The sequence below is a fragment of the Mus caroli genome, chromosome 15 (genome assembly GCF_900094665.2).
Source record: "Mus caroli chromosome 15, CAROLI_EIJ_v1.1, whole genome shotgun sequence".
Classification (NCBI taxonomy): domain Eukaryota; kingdom Metazoa; phylum Chordata; class Mammalia; order Rodentia; family Muridae; genus Mus; species Mus caroli.
Genome location: NC_034584.1, coordinates 95510461 through 95530041, shown reverse-complemented (window position 1 = coordinate 95530041; position 19581 = coordinate 95510461). Strand labels below are relative to the sequence as shown.

At 43.1% G+C, this 19581-nt stretch overlaps 2 protein-coding genes across 3 annotated transcripts in view; both read left to right on the top strand.

The window, feature by feature from the left end:
* LOC110310445 (keratin, type II cytoskeletal 5) overlaps window positions 1-1553 on the top strand; it is a 24160-nt gene extending 22607 nt beyond the window's left edge. Inside the window, exons 9-11 of one of the 2 annotated variants that reach the window (XM_021183421.2) lie at window positions 13-185; window positions 621-655; window positions 760-995. In XM_021183421.2, coding sequence (XP_021039080.1) covers window positions 13-185; window positions 621-655; window positions 760-995 — 444 coding nt within the window. Of the gene's footprint in view, window positions 1-12; window positions 186-620; window positions 656-759 lie in introns of both variants that reach the window. The other variant, XM_029470069.1, reaches the window with a different exon arrangement.
* A 9616-nt stretch (window positions 1554-11169) lies between these two features.
* Window positions 11170-15424, top strand: LOC110311085 (keratin, type II cytoskeletal 6B). The gene is made up of 9 exons (XM_021184322.2): window positions 11170-11740; window positions 12296-12510; window positions 12834-12894; window positions 13052-13147; window positions 13277-13441; window positions 13855-13980; window positions 14120-14340; window positions 14548-14582; window positions 14688-15424. The coding sequence occupies exons 1-9, from the start codon at window positions 11234-11236 to the stop codon at window positions 14921-14923; spliced, it is 1662 nt and encodes a 553-aa protein (XP_021039981.1). The 5' UTR covers window positions 11170-11233; the 3' UTR covers window positions 14924-15424.
* The last annotated feature ends 4157 nt before the right edge of the window (window positions 15425-19581 follow it).

Sequence of the window (19581 nt, the reverse complement as noted above, 5' to 3'; positions counted from 1 at the left end):
CAACGTGGGGAGATGGCCCTGAAGGATGCCAGGGGCAAGCTGGAAGGGCTGGAGGATGCCCTGCAGAAGGCCAAACAGGACATGGCCAGGCTGCTGAAGGAGTACCAGGAACTCATGAATGTCAAGCTGGCCCTGGATGTGGAAATTGCCACCTACAGGAAGTTGCTGGAAGGAGAGGAGTGCAGGTGGGTTACTACATCCCCCAACCCCTGAGGACAGCTCCATGGTGCCAGCACTGAGCACAAAAGGAGCACCCACAATGCTCCTTTTAAGAAACTCCTTGCTCTGTTGGAGAGATGGCTCAGTGTTTAAGAGCACTAACTCCTCTTCCAGAGTTACTGAGTTCAATTCCCAGCAACCACCTGGTGACTCACAATCATCTCTATTGGGATCCAGTGCCCCCTTCTGGTGTGTTTGAAAACAGCTACAGTGAACTAAAATACAAATACTAAATAAAAAATATTTTAAAACAAACAAACAAAACAAACAAACAAACAAACAATCAACCCAAAACAAAACTCCAGTGGATTCTCTCTGAACCTTCACTAGATTGAGGCTTCCTTCCCGTTCAGACTGAGGTGATGGCTGCCTAGTTCTCACCTGTTGCTTTCCTCTTATAGGTTGAATGGTGAAGGTGTTGGACCAGTTAACATCTGTAAGTACTTTGCTTGTCTGAATCCCCTTCTCCTTACCCTGTGACGTAATTATCTGGTCACAGTGGGCTGACCATGTTTGTGGTGTCCTTTTCCTCCTTCACAGCTGTGGTGCAGTCCACCGTGTCCAGCGGCTATGGCAGTGCAGGGGGTGCCAGCAGCAGCTTAGGCCTGGGTGGAAGCAGCAGCTACTCCTACGGTAGCAGCCATGGCTTTGGAGGTGGCTTCAGTGCTGGCAGTGGCAGAGGCATCGGAGGTGGCCTCAGCTCTTCTGGTGGCCTCAGCTCTTCCACCATCAAATACACCACCACCTCCTCCAGCAAGAAGAGCTTCAGGCAGTGAATTCCCTGTCACCAAGAGCTTGTCCCTGGTCCCTGATGTCATGGCTGCAGAGTCCTGTGCTCAGAGCCCCTGTGTTCAGGGACTTCTCCTCCCTGGACCCCACCTCTGCTCTCTTCTTGGGGCTGAGGAGGCTGTGTCCTTTTGGTCATATTTCTGTCCCCATGGGTTCCCACTGCTCATCTCTTTATAGTCATCCTGTGAGCTTACATCACAATTCACTCATATTTGGTGCTTCATGTTGTATTTGGTTTCCAGGCTCCTGCCTCCCTACCTCTGTCTCTGAGGCTGCCTGTGACAGGGTGTCTCTGTCACCTTCATTTTTGAAATCATTGTCTGGGTCCTACTCAAGTAATGAGCAGCTCCCTGTGAGTTTCTAATGGCCTGAGAAACCCCATCTCTCACCATCGTAACCCTCCCTGTCAGTAACTGTGACTGCCCCGTCACTGGTCCTGTGATGTAAGTTTCTGCTCATGTGATGTCTTTGCTTTCCTTGATGCTCTTTGCTTCCTTGCAATTTCTAAATAAAGCAGGTTTATACATAATAAAAATTTCCATGTGCATTTTTTTGTTGCAATGTTTTTAATATAGAAATTCTGTGGCCTTCCTAGACAAGGTATCATTACAGTTCCCTCTCCCAGATCTGTATGTCTTCATCTGTTAGTATACTATATTTTAAATTTAAATTTAAGTTCACATTTTAAATTAACTTCAATAACTTTTTAAATAAAATAGAATTCCATCAATTCCCCACCCCCCTTCATTTTTCACCTGCCCAGATGTCTTCACTCCAAACCCTCGCCTGCTCCTCCATTCTCAAATTGAGAGTCTTTTGAGGAAGCCTATGTTTCCTTCATTTTCTTATAAATAATTTTTAATGTATCCATTTCCCTTGTGTTTAATTCCCTTTCTTTAAAGATAATCAACAGATGTCAGTTCAGCGTTCCTTCCCACATGAATTGCCTTCCTGTCAGCGAGAACATGATCTGCAGCTGTGAAGTACCCTCCTTTCTAACAGTCCTTATTAGGAATTAATAGAGGGGGTGGGGCTCTGCTGTGATTGCCAGTGGATCACAGTACTTAGCAGGAGCATTTGGGTAGAGAAGCATATTTTTGGACAGGTATAGCCAGAGACATTTTACAAGATAATAAGGCATTTGATTTAGAATTACAGTTGTCTTCATGACCAAGAAACTTGCTTGACAAGCAGCCAAAATAGTGTGAACATTTCCTCCTTCTGACCTGAAATTGCATTTCTGGAAAAGTGCCCTACAGGAACAGCAGAAACACAACAAGGTGTTCAGTCACCACCCTGCATCCCACCTATCACATCCTACAAATGGGAGACGTTCAAGCAGGTCAAAATAAGGAACTCAAGACTCATTCAAAACTGGAAATTCTCATTTTGCACATCGTAAAGGATTCAGGAGATCATGGTCTTCCTCCTAATTCCTTTGGTCTCCCATCACGGACGTTCACAGAGTTTTGGTTTGTGTGTAGCTGACCAGGTGTGTTAGTTTCACTTCTGGCTTAACTTCATGAATGAGCAGGGCAACCTCAGCTCCAGTGTGAGGTCAATCATTTGATTCCTTCCTGGGCCTCCTTCAGCCCCATTGTCACCTCAAATAACACCCAGCATCCTGACCCACAAGTACACAGAGAAGTAGATGTTTTCATTGGTTTTGTTGCTGTTTCTGAATCCTTCTGTATCTATCGCATTCTGTTGGTTGCAACATCGCTGCTCTCCAGACAACACTGGATGCTTGCCACCCTGGTTTCTCTCCACTTTCTGCCCAGAACTCCCCAACAGGAAGAAAAATAAAGATTTATTTCTGAAATCCAACTCTTGTCATGACACATGTGCACATATGGGACAACAGAAAGGACAGTCACGGACAGGTAAAATAGTATAGAGAAAACACAACAGGGTCATTATAAAGCTATTTAAATAAAATTCAAATCATGTAGTATGTGTCCATTATAAATGTAATAAATGAATACCACAAAAAGGGCCGTAGGTGTGGTTCAGTTGCATAAATATTAGGTACACAAGGTAGACAGGTATGGTGGTTCACATGGTATTCTTGCCTTCTGGAAGTAGAGACAAGGCTACCTGGGGCAGTGTGCCAAGAGAAACTGGTCCAACTAGTGAGAGCTCTGGTCATATGTACAATGGCCCTGTTATGTCCAGCAAGCCTCTCTCTCTCTCTCTCTCTCTCTCTCTCTCTCTCTCTCTCTCTCTCTCTTCAGTTTTCGAGATGAGGTTTCTGTTTATAGACCTGGCTGGCCTGGAACTCACTCTGTAGAATAGGCTGGCCTTAAACTCAGAAATCCACCTGCCTCTTCCTCCCAAGTGCTGGGATTAAAGGCATGCACCACCACTGGCTGTCTTCTGATGCTAACATTGACAAATCTTGGCTACTACAATCTTCTCTCTGTTCTGCCATGATTCCTGAGCCTTGTGGGTGTGGAGGGAGTGTGATATAGATGTTCATTTAGAGTTCAACATTTCACAGTCCCTTACTCTCTACAAGATGGCCAGCTGGGGGGTGTCTGTGTTAATCATTATCTACTATAGAATAAGATTCTCTGATTACGCTTAAGAGGTGAATTAACCTTAAAGATAAGAGCTTAATGAACAGCTTATTACTATGTCCATATCAGAATAACAGTATTAGTTTCTTCTCTAGGGCTTAAGATTAAGGCAGTCACCTGTGTTGGGCTATTTAAGTATGAGGAAATGGGTTCTGTCCTTGGAGTAAATCTTAAATGCAATCAGAGGTGGAAATGCCTAAGTAACAAATGAAGTCAGATCTGTCAGAATTTCACCTGATTTCTCAACAGAGACGCTAAAAGCCAGAATGGCCTGGGAAGATGCCCTGCAGACTCTAAGAGACCACAGATGTCCCATCCAGCAAAACTTTCAAATACCATAGATGGAGAAAACAAGATATTCCAGGACAAAACCAAATTTAAACAATATGCTTCCACTAATCCAGCCCTACAGAGGATACTAAAAGGAAAATTCAAATACAAAGAAGGTAGCTACATTCAAGAAAACAAGAGAAATCAATCATTTTACAACAGCAACACAAAAGGAAGAGAATCACACTACGACCACTACTATTACCACCACCACAACCGCCATGAAGATAACAGGAATTAATAATCATTGGTTATTAATACATCTCAACAGCAATGGACTCAATTCCCCAATAAAAAGACACAGGCTAATAGAGTAGATGTATTAGCAGGATCCCTCATTCTGCTGGATACAAGAAACACACTTCAGCAAAAAAGTCTGGAAAAAGGTTTCCCAAGCAAATGGATCCAAGAAACGAGCTGGAGTATGAAGTGGAAACTTGAGGGTTCTTTGGAAAGTCAGTTGTGTTGGATGGTATTTTGCTTGGGAAAACACAAGAAGGAGTATTTTCCTGAAGTGAACACAAGTGAAAGGATGTTTTGCTAAAGCAGACATATAAAGGAACGTGTCACTGAAGCAGACATAAGTGAAATGATGTCCTACTAAAACAAGCACATGAAAGGACATGTGATGAAGGATTCTTTGCTAATGACACACACACACATATTGGTCCGCCTTGTGTAGCTGAGCTCCATTTGTCAGGACTTCAGAGAGAGAAATGTACCAAAAAACTTCTGGTGGTGCTTCCATGGACTTGGGCTGATTGGCAGAATGAAGTTAGCTGAGGCAGACTCATGTGCTGAAGCAAGACCTGTGGAGGACATGTGATGTTTAGAGAGAGTATAAATACAACTTGATGGACAGTGACAGAGGCTGGTCTAGGCTTGCTTATAGAGCAAGCTATACAATGCTTGTTGGTCTTGTTTCTTGGCTGGTCTTCACTTCACTGAGAGAGGCACGGCTGAGAACTTCTCCTGGTGTTCCTGTCAGTCCCTCCTGTTAACTTGTGCCAAGGTTGAGGTCTGGCTGGCTCTGCTAGGTAGTGGCACTGCTGCTGAATCAGTTGCTATCCTGACTCCACTGGTATATCTGAGAAGTGTTGATAAGTAGATCAAGCTGCCGCTGCTGACCTGAGAACCCAACTAACTGCTGATTTCCTGACAACACAGAAGGAAGTTGCAAAAAAAAAAATTCTAAACAGATCTACTTCCCTGGAATCCTTTCTTTTCCACTACCTCTGGTTGAAGGCTAGGAGGGAATTAAAGCATTTAAAAACCATCATTAAAAATAGACACTGTAAAAATTAAAGTTACAGGAGTAGTCGTTCTAATAACTAGTAAAATAGAAATTCAACCAAAAGTAATCATAAGAGATGAGGAAGGATACTTTATATTCATCAGAGGAAAAAAATCCACCAAGATGACTTGTCAATTCTGAACATACACCCCCCAAATACAAGGCCAACCATATTTGCAAAGGAAACATGGCTAAAGCTTAAACTACACAGCAGACTCCACACAATAATTGTGGGAGAGTTCAACATCCTTCCCTAACCAATGGACAGGTTATCTGAGCAAAATCTAAAAAGAGGAATAATGAAACTAACAGACTCTATGAATCAAATGGACCTAAAGATATCTACAGAACATTTCACCTAAAGAAAAAAGGATATACTTTCTTCTCAGTACCTCATGGAACACTCTCCATAACTGACCGTATTACTGGGCATAAAGCAAGCCTAAACAGATACAAGACGATTGAAATAAACCCTGCATCTTATCAGATTACTGTGGGTTAAACCTGGACTTCAATAACAATAGAAACAACAGAAAGCATACAACTCAGGGAAACTGAACAACTCTCTACCCTGTGTCCACTGGGTCAACGAAGAAATAAAGGAAGATATTAAAGACTTTCTAGAATTCAGTGATAAAAGAGGCACAACATACCCAAACTTATGGGATACAATGAAAGCAATGCTGAGGAAATTTTATAGTAGTAAGTGCCTTCATAAGGAAATCGGAGAGATCTCATTCTAGCAACTTAACAGCACGCATGACAGCTCTAGATCAAAAAGAAGCAAACATACCCAAGAGAAATAGACAGCAGGAAACAATCAAACTCAGGTCAGAAGTCAATAAATTAGCAACAAGAGAACAATAAAAAGAATCTACAAAACCAAAAGCTGGTTCTTTGAGAAAATCAACAAGATGGACAAACCTTTAACCAAAGTAACTAAAAGGCAGAGAGACAATATCCAGGTTAACAAAATCACAAATGAAAAGAGAGACAAAACAACAGACAGCAGGGAAATCCAAAGAATCAGTAGGTTTTACTTCAAAAGCCTTACTCCACAAAATTGGAAACTCTAAATGACATGACAATTTTCTGGATAGACTCCACTTACCAAAGTTAAATCAAGATCAGGTAAACAACCTAAATAGTCCTACAACCCCCAGGGAAATAGAATTACTTACTAAAAGTCTCCAAATCAACAAAACAAAACAAAACAGAAACCACAAAACCCCAAAACAATCAATCAATCAAAACAAACAAACCAGGGCTGGATGGTTTTAGCACAGAATCCTACCAGACTTTCAAAGAAGAGATAATACCAATACTCCTCAAATTATTCCACAAAATAGAAACAGAAGGAACATTGCCAAACTCATCCTATGAGGCCATAGTCACCTTGATACCTAAGCCACACAATCACTCAACAAAGAGAATTTCAGAGCAATTTCCCTTAGGAACATCGCTGCAAAAATACTCAATAAAATAATTGCAAATTGAATCAAAGACCACACCAAAAACATCATCCACCATAGACAAGTAGGCTTCATCCCAGGGATACAAGGGTGGTTCAATATACAAAAACCCATCAAATCCTCCATATAAACAAATTTAATTCAAAGATTTAATTATCATCTCATTAAATGTTGAAAAAGCTTTTGACAAAAATCCAATACCCCTTCATGTTTTGGAGAGATCAGGGATACAAGGCACATATCTAAACACAATGAGGGCGGCGATGTACCACATGCCAATAGCCAACATCAAATGAAATGGAAAGAAACTTAAAGTATTTCCACTAAAATCAGGGACAAGAGAAGCTTGTCTACTCTCTCTGTATCTCTTCAATATAGTACTCCAAGTTCTAGCCAGAGCAATAGGACAACCAACAGAGAGCAAGCCGACACAAACTGGGAAGAAAGAAGTCGTAGTATCACTATTCACAGATGATATGATAGTATAAATAAGCGACCCCCAAAACACTACCGGAGAACTCCTACAGCTGATAAACACCTTCAGCAAAGTGGCTGGATACAAAATTGACTAAAAATAAAAAAGAATCAGTTGCCCTCCTTTATACAAGCAATAAGCAGGCTGAGAAAAAAAAATCAGGGAAATATCACCCTTCACAACAGCTACAAATACTACAAAATATCTTGGTATAACTCTAACAAGCAAGAGAAGGACCTCTGTGATAAGAACTTCAAGTCTCTGAAGAAGGAAATTGAAGAAGATATTGGGAAGATCTCCCGTGCTCATGGATCAGTAGGCTTAACATAATAGAAATGGACACCTTACTAAAAGCATTCTAGAGTCATTGCACTTACCATCAAAATCCCGACACAAATCTTTACCAGACCTTGAAAGAACAACTCTCAGCTTCATATGGAAATACAAAAAAACCCCACCCAGGATAGCTAAAACAATCCTATAGAGTAAATGAGCTTCTGGGAGGCACCCTCATTCCTGCCTCCAAGCTGTACTACAGAGGAATAATAATAAAAAGTGTAGGGTATTGGTATAGAAACAGAGAGGTTGATCAATAGAAATGAATCAAAGACCCAGAAATGAACCCACACACTTATGGATATTTGATTTTTGCCAAAGAAGCCAAAACCATGCAATGGAAAAAAAGAAAACATCTTCAGCAAATGGTGCTGGTGGATTTCTGCATATAGAAGAAAGCCAAGAGATCCATATTTATCACCTTGCACACAACTCAAGTCCAAGTGGATCAAAGACCTCAATGTAAAACCAGACACACTAAGTCTAATAGAAGAGAAAGTGGGGAATAGCCTTGAACACATTGATACAGGAGAGAACTTCCTGAAAAAGGAACAAAACACTAATAACTAAGGCACTAACATCAACTATTAGTAAATGGGACCTCAGAAACTAAATGGCTTCTCTAAGGCAAAGGACACTGGACAATGTGGTAGGCTATAGACTGGGAAAAGATATTCACCAGCCTACCTTCAACAGAGGGCTAATATCCAAATACATAAATAACTCAAAAAATTAAATACAAACAAACCAAATGACCCATTAAAAACATCAGGTGCAGAGCTAAACAGAATTCTCAGGAATCTCTAATGGCCAAGACGCACCTAAAGAAATGTTCAAAATCCTTAGTCATCAAGGAAACAATTAAAACAACTCTGAGGTTCCACCTTATATCCATCAGAATGACTAAGATAAAAAAAAAACCCTCAAGTGAAAGCACATGCTGGTGAAGATGTGGTGCAAGGGAAACACTCTTCATTGTTGGTGGGAGTACAAACTTGTACAACAAGTCTGGAAATTAATGTGGTTGTTTCTCAGAAAAATTGGAAATAGTACTACCTCAAGAACCAGCTATAATTCTCCTGGGAATATAGCCAAAAGATGCCCCATTATACCACAAGGACACTTGCTCAACTCTGTTCATAGCAGCTTTACTCATAGTAGTCAGAACCTGAAAACAGCATAGGTGTTCCTCAACCGAAGAATGGATAAAGAAAATATGGTTCATTTATACAATGGAGTACTACTCAGCTATTAAAAGCTAGGACATCATAAACTTTGCAGACAAATGGATGGAACTAAAAAATATTCTGAGTGAGATAACCCAGACATAGAAAGACACATGATATGCACACTCACTGATGAGTGGATATTAGTTGTAAAGTATAGGATAACCATGTTTCAATCCATAGACCAAAGAAGCTAAGTAACTAGGAGGGCCCAAGGGAGGATTCTTGAATCTCACTCAGAAAGGGAATTTAAATAGTCATCTTTGGTGAATGCAGGGGCAGGGAAATGGGTGGTAGAGGGGATTGGAAAGGGAAGGGGGGACCAGATTAGGAAGAGTAGGGGATAGAGGGATGGAAATAGGAGGCAAGCAGGAGTGGAGGTAGTGCATAGAGGGTATATCTCTAGGACAAGCCAGAGATCTGGGATTGGAGAGTTTCTAGGGAGTCTATGAGGGCGAGTTCAGCTGAGACCCATAGCAATGGGGGATATGCAGCCTGAAGTGGCCACCTCATATAGTCAGGCAGGACTCCCAGTGGAGGGATAAAGAAGACACCAAGCCATCCACAAAAGCCTTAACCCAAAATTTGTCCTTCCTACATGAAGTGCACAGACAAAGATGGAGCAGAGACTGAAGGAATGACTGATCAATGACTGGCTCAACTTGAGACCCATCCCAAGGGCAAGAATCAATCACTCCTGTGATAGAAACTTTAAGATATTGAAGAGAGAAAGTGAAGGAGATATCAGAAGATGGAAAGATCTCCTATGGTAGTGAGTTGGTAGGATTAACACTATCAAAATGGCTGCCCTAACAAAAAGAATGTACGGATTCAGTGCAAGCCTTGTCAAAATTCTAACACAGTTCTTCAAAGATTTTGAGAGGAAAACATTTAGCTTTGTATGGAGACTCAAAAACAAAACAAAACAAAATGCAGGATAACGATAAGAACTGCTGGCAGTTTCATCATACCTGACAGGCATGAGTATGTTAAGATTCATGATTTAAGGAATGTCCATTTACAGAAGACGTGATAGACACAGTGACCTCCAAAAACAGAAAGAAGGGGCAATTGAGTGGGAAAGCAGCAGTTGAAGCATTAAGGACAATTGATCTGGATTCCTTAACACAGGAGTTACTAGCAGAGGGTCCAGAGAGATGGCTCAGTGGTAAAGAACATTGTCTGCTCTTCCAGAGGTCCTGGGTTCAATTTCCATTTCCCACATGATGGCTCAGAGCTCACAGCCTTTTGCTAACGCCAACTCTTTAGGCTCTGACTCACTCCTAACCTCTGAGGAAACCAGGTACATATACATGTTTTACATTATTCATCCAGACAAAAGGCTCATACACATTTTTATCATATTAGGAGAAAAAATATAGGAGAATTAAAACTATGTTGAATTATTTAAGATACAGAACTTAAATAAAACAAGAATGAAATGTATTTTCAAATTTGAACAATCAAAAATTTAAAGTCAACTGCTAACTAGGTTATAGAAAAATTTGTTATTTCTGTTGTTACACTTATTTGTTTTTAGTTTATGCAAAGGAGTATTTTCATGAAGGTAAGTACATGTACCACAGCTGTCTTTGTTGCCCTCAGAGGTCAGGAAGCAGACATGGGATTCCCTGGAACTGGAGTTACGGATTTTTGCAACCTATAACATGGGTGCCTGGAACTAAACTCAGGTCTTCTGCAAGAGCAACAAGTGTTCTACAGCAGTGAACCAACTTTACAGAGCCTTCAACAATATTTTAAAGGTAACTGAATATATATTTTAAGACATAAGGTCGTTTTTACACATGTAAAAACAGCCTAACTTTAGATGTAATATTGAATTATATACTGAAGGAATTACATGTTTTCTGAGATCTGCTTTCAAATATTGTTAGGTTAGTGAGTAAATTGAATGGAAGCATGAAAGCAAAAGGCTTGCAGTGAGCTGTTTGTCTTAAAACACAGGTGTGGGACAAATGTGTGGCTGACTTTTCCTTCTCTTGGAAATGGTATTTAAAGGAAAACAGGCTATATTTCATATTCCTAACCACTAAAGGTCAGCTATGGTCTTTCTGTGGGCACAGAACAACCGTGGGTCTCCAGAAGCTCTATGGGAGAGAAGAGCAGGCAGGCTGGAAGCAGAGCTGGCAGCATCTTCAGCAGGACATGCAAAACCTTTGTAGAGTTGGTGACTAACTCTTGAGATACTGTGAGTGAAGAACTGAATTACTGATCAAGTCAAAACTGGAGGCAGGAGCATTTTCCCTGACTAAAGGAAGTCAAAACTGCAACCTGAATATTTCATAACATTTTCAGGTAATCTAGGTGTGACCTCACTGTCTGTAAAGCCCTGCCCTACCCACTCAGCAACCTCACCTTCAGGACCCAGCCCCGCCCAGCCCAGCCCATCTGTCCATATATATGCCACAGTCCAGAGCTCCACACACTCATCTGTTCAGCTCTGCCCTGCCGTTTCTCCACTTCTCATCTGCTGCTCCTCACCTCACGAAACCATGTCTACCAAAACCACCATCAAGAGTCAAACGAGCCACCGTGGCTACAGTGCCAGCTCAGCCAGAGTGCCTGGGCTCAACCGCTCTGGCTTCAGCAGTGTGTCCGTGTGCCGCTCCCGGGGCAGCGGTGGCTCCGGTGCAATGTGTGGAGGAACTGGCTTTGGCAGCAGGAGCCTCTATGGCGTGGGGAGCTCCAAGAGAATCTCCATCGGAGGGGGCAGTTGTGGCATTGGAGGAGGCTATGGCAGCCGATTTGGAGGAGGCTTCGGCACTGGAGGTGGAGCTGGTAGTGGCTTTGGCTTCGGTGGTGGAGCTGGCTTTGGTGGTGGCTATGGGGGAGCTGGCTTCCCGGTGTGCCCACCTGGAGGCATCCAAGAGGTCACCATAAACCAGAACCTCCTCACCCCCCTGAACCTGCAAATCGACCCCACCATCCAGCGGGTCAGGACTGAGGAGAGGGAGCAGATCAAGACCCTCAACAACAAGTTTGCCTCCTTCATTGACAAGGTGAGACATGGTCCTCCCTAGAGCAGCCTGTGTGTCTACAGGGAATGCTGAACAGAGGTGGAGGGAAGAAGTTTCAGACTTGGCTCAGATGTTGCCTTTATTTCTAGTTAATCCTCTGTCCTGGTTTGTGTTCTTCTTCAGTTAGACTGGCATTTAGAAATCAGGGTCAGAGTTCCTCTCCTCCAGAGGTTGCCCTATAAGGGTGTCTGATACCAGTGGTCTGAGATGACCTAAAGACTCACAAAACAGGCTTGTAGGGAAATGGAAGACTATAACTATGTATAGTGCAGTTGGGAGGCATGCCAGCCTCACTAAGCTGCAGCACACTTCATCAAGCCATGGCTAACCNGCCAGTGCCCTACATGAATTCTCTGCCCTCCTTAGAGAGGTGACATTGGGTGCTTCAGTCTAGACTGTTTCCCTCAGACCCAGGGCCAGGTTCTAATTACACTGAATGAGTTTAGTCAGACAGCCTGAGACGGTACACACACTAGTGAAGGGGTCATAGAAGGATGAAACCTGAACTTCTCCCCCTCATACTTGCCCCACCCCAAGGTGCGGTTCCTGGAGCAGCAGAACAAGGTCCTGGACACCAAGTGGGCCCTGCTGCANGAGCAGGGCACCAAGACCGTGAGGCAGAATCTGGAGCCTATGTTTGAGCAGTACATCAGCAACCTCCGCAGACAGCTGGACNGCATCATTGGAGAGAGGGGTCGCCTGGACTCAGAGCTGAGGAACATGCAGGACACAGTGGAGGATTACAAGAGCAAGTGAGTTACAAAGAAGGGAGAATCCAGTCTCCGGACTTTATAAAAATGGAAGCCCAAATCTANACAAGGGCTCCATGATTTAAGAAAGCTTGGTCACAGGGATGAAAATGACAACTTATTTTCAAAGAGCAAAAGCCGAGGACCAAGGAAGGTCCAGGTTTATAGGACATTAAGGGATAGAAAAGGAATGGATTAGTTAATAAAAAGTAATCTTCTAGCCATATTTGGGCATGTAATATTCATAGAATATGGGGCAGAGTCACAGGCTGCCATTGATGGCATCACCTCTTTGGCTCCATTGTGGTACACATTTCCTCTCATAGATATGAAGATGAAATCAACAAGCGTTCAAAAGCAGAGAATGAATTTGTAACCGTGAAGAAGGTGAGCCGACTAATCGTGGAGATGGGTTTCTCTGCTGAATGTCATAAATGGCCTTGCCTGACCAGTCCATTCCAGAGAAATGGTGGTGGTTGAGAGAGACGTGAATGCTCTGGGCTAGAGAGTTAACCTGACTCCCTGTTGTTCATGGATTTCTCAGGATGTCGATGCTGCCTACATGACCAAGGTTGAACTGCAAGCCAAGGCAGACAGTCTGGTAGAGGAGATCAACTTCCTGAGAGTTATTTATGAGGCAGTAAGTCCCCCAGTTTTCCCCTTCTCTCTCTTTCTCCTTCCTACTCCCTTTATATTCTCCTGTGCAAAGTGTTGGGAGTCTCTGTGGTCGAACACAGACAGAGATGCTGTGGCAATTTCTGTTCTGCAGGAACTGTCTCAGATGCAAACTCACATCTCAGACACATCTGTGGTCCTCTCCATGGACAACAACCGATCCCTGAACCTGGACAGCATCATCGCTGAGGTCAAGGCCCAGTANGAGGACATTGCTCAGAGAAGTCGGGCTGAAGCTGAGTCCTGGTACCAGACTAAAGTNAGTATTGGGGTGGAGGCTGAAGGGAATGCCTGGGACCCACCCTGAACTCCATGAGTCTCTGAGTTCAGTATTGGAGGCCCACTAAAAGAAATTGGGATGTTGTCCCAGAAAATGCACTGTGCATATGTACCATAGAATAATGTTTTATTCTAAGAGCAAAAGAACACAGAGGTAGATGCAAAGTTGCCGTAAATGGGGTCAACGCTCTTTTCTTGAGCTGTACTCTGAACAATGATCCTCTTGAGAGGCTAGAGAACATTTTCACATCCTGAGGGAACTATGGAGTCTGTGGTCTCCTAAAGTTTCTCTTGAGGAAAAGCCAACACATCCTCTAAGTGTGCCACTTAGAGGTGGATTTGCTTCTGCGTGTAACAACTCACATATATGTTCTCTCTTTGATTGGCCTTCAGTATGAGGAGCTGCAGGTCACAGCTGGCAGACATGGGGACGACCTGCGCAACACCAAGCAGGAAATCGCTGAGATCAACCGCATGATCCAGAGGCTGAGATCTGAGATCGACCACGTTAAGAAGCAGGTGGGCAGACAGAGAAATGCATGGGTTGCGGGCTGTGTTTCCTGTCCTCTAACNNTTGNTNACCAGAAACCATGGTCTGGGGCTCAGCCTCTGCAGAGATGCACACTCCACAATTGTNTTTGTTGCTCTCTCTGCCCAGTGTGCCAACCTGCAAGCTGCTATTGCTGATGCTGAGCAACGTGGGGAGATGGCCCTGAAGGATGCCAGGGGCAAGCTGGAAGGGCTGGAGGATGCCCTGCAGAAGGCCAAACAGGANATGGCCAGGCTGCTGAAGGAGTACCAGGAACTCATGAATGTCAAGCTGGCCCTGGATGTGGAAATTGCCACCTACAGGAAGTTGCTGGAAGGAGAGGAGTGCAGGTTGGTTACTACATCCCCCAACCCCTGAGGACAGCTCCATGGTGCCAGCACTGAGCACAAGATGAGGGAGCAGTGGCTGTGCCCATCATGGTCACTTCAAGATACTTCTTGGCAAGGCATTCTCTGTGAACTTTCTCCTGTTGGAGGGTTCCTATGGAGACTGAAGAGATGCATCCCTGATTCTCACTTTCTGCTTTCCTCTCTTAGGTTGAATGGTGAAGGTGTTGGACCAGTCAACATCTGTAAGTACTCTGTTTGACAACCTCTGTTTCTCCTACCCTTGTCACTGGGTCATCTGGTCATAGTGCACTCATCATGACTGTGGTGTCCTCTTCCCTCCTTCACAGCTGTGGTGCAGTCCACCGTGTCCAGCGGCTATGGCAGTGCAGGTGGTGCCAGCAGTAGCTTAGGCCTGGGTGGAGGCAGCAGCTACTCCTATGGTAGCAGCCGAGGCCTTGGAGGTGGCTTCAGTGCTGGCAGTGGCAGAGGCATCGGAGGTGGCCTCAGCTCTTCTGTGGGAAGCTCTTCTACCATCAAATACACCACCAGCGCCTCCTCCAGCAGGAAGAGTTACCGGCACTGAAATCCCAACTACCAGAGCTTGTTGCAGACCCCAGATACCCTGGCTGCAGTGCCCTGTGTACAGGGTCATGTCTTCACTGAACCTCCACCTCTGCTGTCTGCTTCTGTCTGAGGAGGCTGTGTCCTCTTGCTTCTCTTTTTGTCTGCTTGGGATCTCTCTGCACACCTTTTCAGTCATCCTCTGAACTCACATCATGATTCACACACATTTGGTGCTTCATGCTGTATTTGGGTTTCCAGGCTCCTCCCTCCCTACCTCTATCTCTGAGTTGCCTGGTAAAGTGTGTGTCAGTCCTCTTCATTCTGGGTCTTACTAAAGAAATGAACAACTCTCTTCTAGTTTCCAATGGCCTGAGAAACCCCATTTTTCAACGTCATAAACCTTCCTGTCAGTACTTGTGACAACACAGTCATTAGTCCTGTGATGTCTGTGCTCACATGATGCCATCTCTGCTCTTTGTTTCCTTGTAATTGCTAAATAAAGCAGATTTATAAAAAGTAACTTTTTCTATATGCATTTTTTGTTACTAATTGTGTTATATAGAACGCCTGTGGCCTTGCTAAACAAGGTGTCATTACTCTTCCCTCTCCCAGCTGTGTATGCCTTCATTTGGTAGTATTCTGTAGTTCAAGTTTAACTTCACATTTTTATTTTATTTGTATACCTTTTAAAATTAAACAGAATTTCATTACTTTCCCCCTTCAGTTTCCTCCCGTCTAACCCTGCCAGTTGCCGTCACTCAAAACTCTTCCCAGCTCCTTCACTCTCAATTGATAGTCTTTTGGAGGAGCCTATATTTCCTTCATTTTCATATAATTAATTTTAGTTAATCAGTTTCCCATGTGTTTCTCCCCCTTTCTTAGTTAAAGTCAACAAATGTCAGCTCAGTGTTCCTTCCCGTATGAGTTTATCTTCCTGTCAGTGTGAACAGAAATCTGCAGCCTGTTAATATCCACTACATGCTAACAACCCTTATTAAGAATTAGTGGTGAGGCTCCTCTGATGTAATCATGAGCAGATCACAGTGTTTGCCCAAAGCATTCAGGTGTAGAAACATTACTGGACAGGTATAGCCAGAGCCTTTTTAAACAAGAGAATAAGGTATTTGTTTTAGACTTACATTACCTTCAAGACCAAGAAAGTTGCCTGCGAACCAGCCACAATAGTGTGAACATTCCCTCCTTCTGACCAGAAATTGCATTTCTTGAGAAGTGCCCTGAAGGAACAGCAGAAACACAACAAGGTGTTCAAGCCCCACCATGCATCCCTTCTATAGCACCTACAACTGGAAAGTACTGGAGACACTCAAGCTGGTCAAATTAAAGAACTCAAGACTCATTCAAAACCTGCAATGTGCATTTTGCAAATCAGAAAGGCATTAGGAGAATATTGCCTTCGTTCTCATTCCCTTAGCCCCCCACCATGGATAGTCACATTGCCTTCGTTCTCATTCCCTTAGCCCCCCACCATGGATAGTCACATTGCCTTCATTCTCATTCCCTCAGCCCCCCACCATGGATAGTCACATTGCCTTCGTTCTCATTCCCTTAGCCCCCCATCATGGATAGTCACATTGCCTTCATTCTCATTTGCTTAGTCCCCCACCATGGATAATCACATTGCCTTTGTTCTCATTCCCTTAGTCTCCCACCATGGATAGTCTCATTGCCTTTGTTTTCATTCCCTTAGCCCCCACCATGGATAGTCACATTGCCTTCATTCTCATTCCCTTAGCCCCCTCCATGGATAGTCACAGAAGTTTGGTTTATGTGTTGCACACCAGGAGTGTTGGTTTCAATTCTCTCTGTCCTGTCCTGGTTTAAGTCATGAGTGAGAGGGCAACCTCAGCTTCAGGATGAGGTAATCATTTGATTCCTTCCTGGGACTCCTTCAGCCCCATTGTCCCCTCAAATAACACCCAGCATCCTTACCCCCAAGTACACAGACCAATAGATGTTTTCCTTGGTTTTGTTGCTGTTTCTGGATCTTTCTGCATAATTTTCTGTTGGTATAGCATTCACTGCTCTCCAGAAAACACTGGAAGCTTGCCACCTTGGATTCTCTTCACTCATTTGCCCAGAACTCCTCAACAGGAAGAAAAATGACTTATATTAAAAACCTAAGATTTCTCTTGGCACAAGTATATATATGGGTCAACAGAAAGGACAATAACTGACAGGGAAAATAGTATATAGAACACACCAAAACCAGGATCATTTATAAAGTGATTTAAATAAAATTTAATTCATGTAGCATGTGTACCTTGCAAGTTTAATAAAGGAATACCACTAAGAGGGCCAAAGGGGTGATTCAGTGACATAAATATTAGTTGCATAAGGTTGATGGTTATGGTGGCCCACATGTAATTCCAACCCTCTGTAAGTAGGAATAGTGTTACCAGGGGCAAGCTGGCAAGAGAAAGTAGCCCAAGTGTTCAGTTTTGGTCTCAGAGACAAAACCTGGCTCAATAAATAAAGTGGAGAATGACTGAAGAAGCAGAAACCTTGAGTGTTCACACACATGCACACACATGGGTACCAACACACACATGAATGTACATATACACATGTGCAAATACCATAGATGCACACAATACTCCTATCAGATGTGCATCTAAATATTTCTTTTTTAATATTTGGGGTCTCCTATGAACATAGAATGTGGTTTAATCAAAACTACTTCTCATTTCTTCCCCTCCTATTCCTCATTTATCCTGTTACTGTGTTCCCTTCCAGCTTTATGTGTGTCATCGCCTTCCACCCCTAATGATTGTGCTTTGTGTTGCGTGTAAATGAATGAGTTCAAGACAATCTACTGGAGCATGGCCTATGAAGCAACATGACTGGATCCCTCTATTCCTATCATTCTTCAGCAATAGTTCAGGTCAACAACCAAATAACTCACTGTGTTGGGAAGAAGCAAAAGAAATATTCTAAGTATCACCAGATCATTTTCAGAGTCCATTTCATCAAAGGGGTGAAATAAATTCAATGTTATTGCCCGCCGCTTTTGTGTGTCCCCCTGGTAAGAACACGCTCAGGGCAACCGGAATCTTCTGCAGTACAAACTTTATTGCTTACCCCATCAGGAGCCAGTGGAGAAAGGAGCCAGAGAGAGAGCCAGAGAGAGAGCCAGAGAGAGAGAGAGATGGCGGAGCCCCCTCCCTTTTATGGAGGACTGCCCTCCGCCTCGGACGTGTCACTCCCTGATTGGCTGCAGCCCATCAGCCAGAGTTGTCGTGGGAAAGGCAGAGCACATGGGGTGGAAAGCTACCCCGGCACATGCGCAGCTTGCTTGTTTACTACTTAGAACACGGGTGTCAGTGCCATCAGCGCCATCTTGTAATGGCGAATGTGAAGGCGGCTCCTTACACAATGTCTCAGACCCCAGGGGAGCTGGGGAGTTCCCTACAGCTGAATAGTTTCTGTTATAAAGAATCATCAGAGTCCAGCCATCTCAAGGACAACTTCTCCATCTTGCCGGCAGAGTCAAACACATTCATGATCCAAAGCCTGGGAACAGATGCTTATCCCACTTCTCCAAATGTTTTCATAATTGTCTGTTAACCAGTAAAGAATACAGAAATTGCTGTTATTTAAACCAAGGTATATAAGTTGTAAAAATATATATATAACCAATTGCCTGTTATGTCCTAAATACCTCCATGCAGGTGACATTCTCCTTTGTCCCCTTATTAGTCTGATCTCTGGAAAAAAATATCTATGAGAGTGAATGTATACCCCCTTTGGAGACACAGTTCATATCTTGAACTTGCTGCCTCCCTGAGTGCTCAGAAAATAATCCTTTAATTTAGACTTTGGAGGCCAATAGCATCACAATACTTAGCAAAAGACCAAACCTCAACAATCCCCCTTTTTGTCAAAATAAAAGTTTCTTTCTCCCGTAATAATAAACAACACACCATATCAACAGTTAGGAAACAATTATGAATATTATTATATGAGAGATACGTTCAAAAATTCCAGTTTGTTTGTATTTGGCAACTAAGAAGAAGTCATTTTATTATCTCTTCTACCTTTGTGAGTTCAGAAATCTGCATTTGCATAATCTTCTATGTTAACTTGTATTACAATTCTCAAAATATCTTCTTTGATCTAGACCATCTTAAGTCCTAAACAACATAAGCTTATAGTGAGATTATGACTGTCTAGTCTTCAACTCCATCAGAGACCTGAGAAGGAAAAAGTATCACTTGAGCATGTAGGAAACACAGGACTGCAGCTTTCAAAGTCTATAGAAATTATAGAGACAGCTGACTGCTGGGATAGTTCCAATATCCTCTAGAACATTGGAACCTCCATCTTCAGCCTTCTAGCCTAGAATATCTGACAGATCTTAAGTGAAACAGAAATTATGAAGGATTTGCTGTCCTTGCTTTGGCACAGCTGGAAGTCTACTATCCTGCCTCCATTCATCCTTTCAGATAGTATTTTACCTGCAGATGAAGTTAGGGTATTTTCTTTGCCCAGTGACTAGCTTGTCCTACTTGAAGCAATTCAATATGGAGGTTTTTATAGTCATCATTTTTGAAGTAGAATGAGGTCCTTCAAGGAGTTGACATGCCTCAATGCCAAGAAAAGGTCTTCACTTACAATTTTGTTTAAATGCTATGTTCCGTGAATCTCCGAGATACTTGA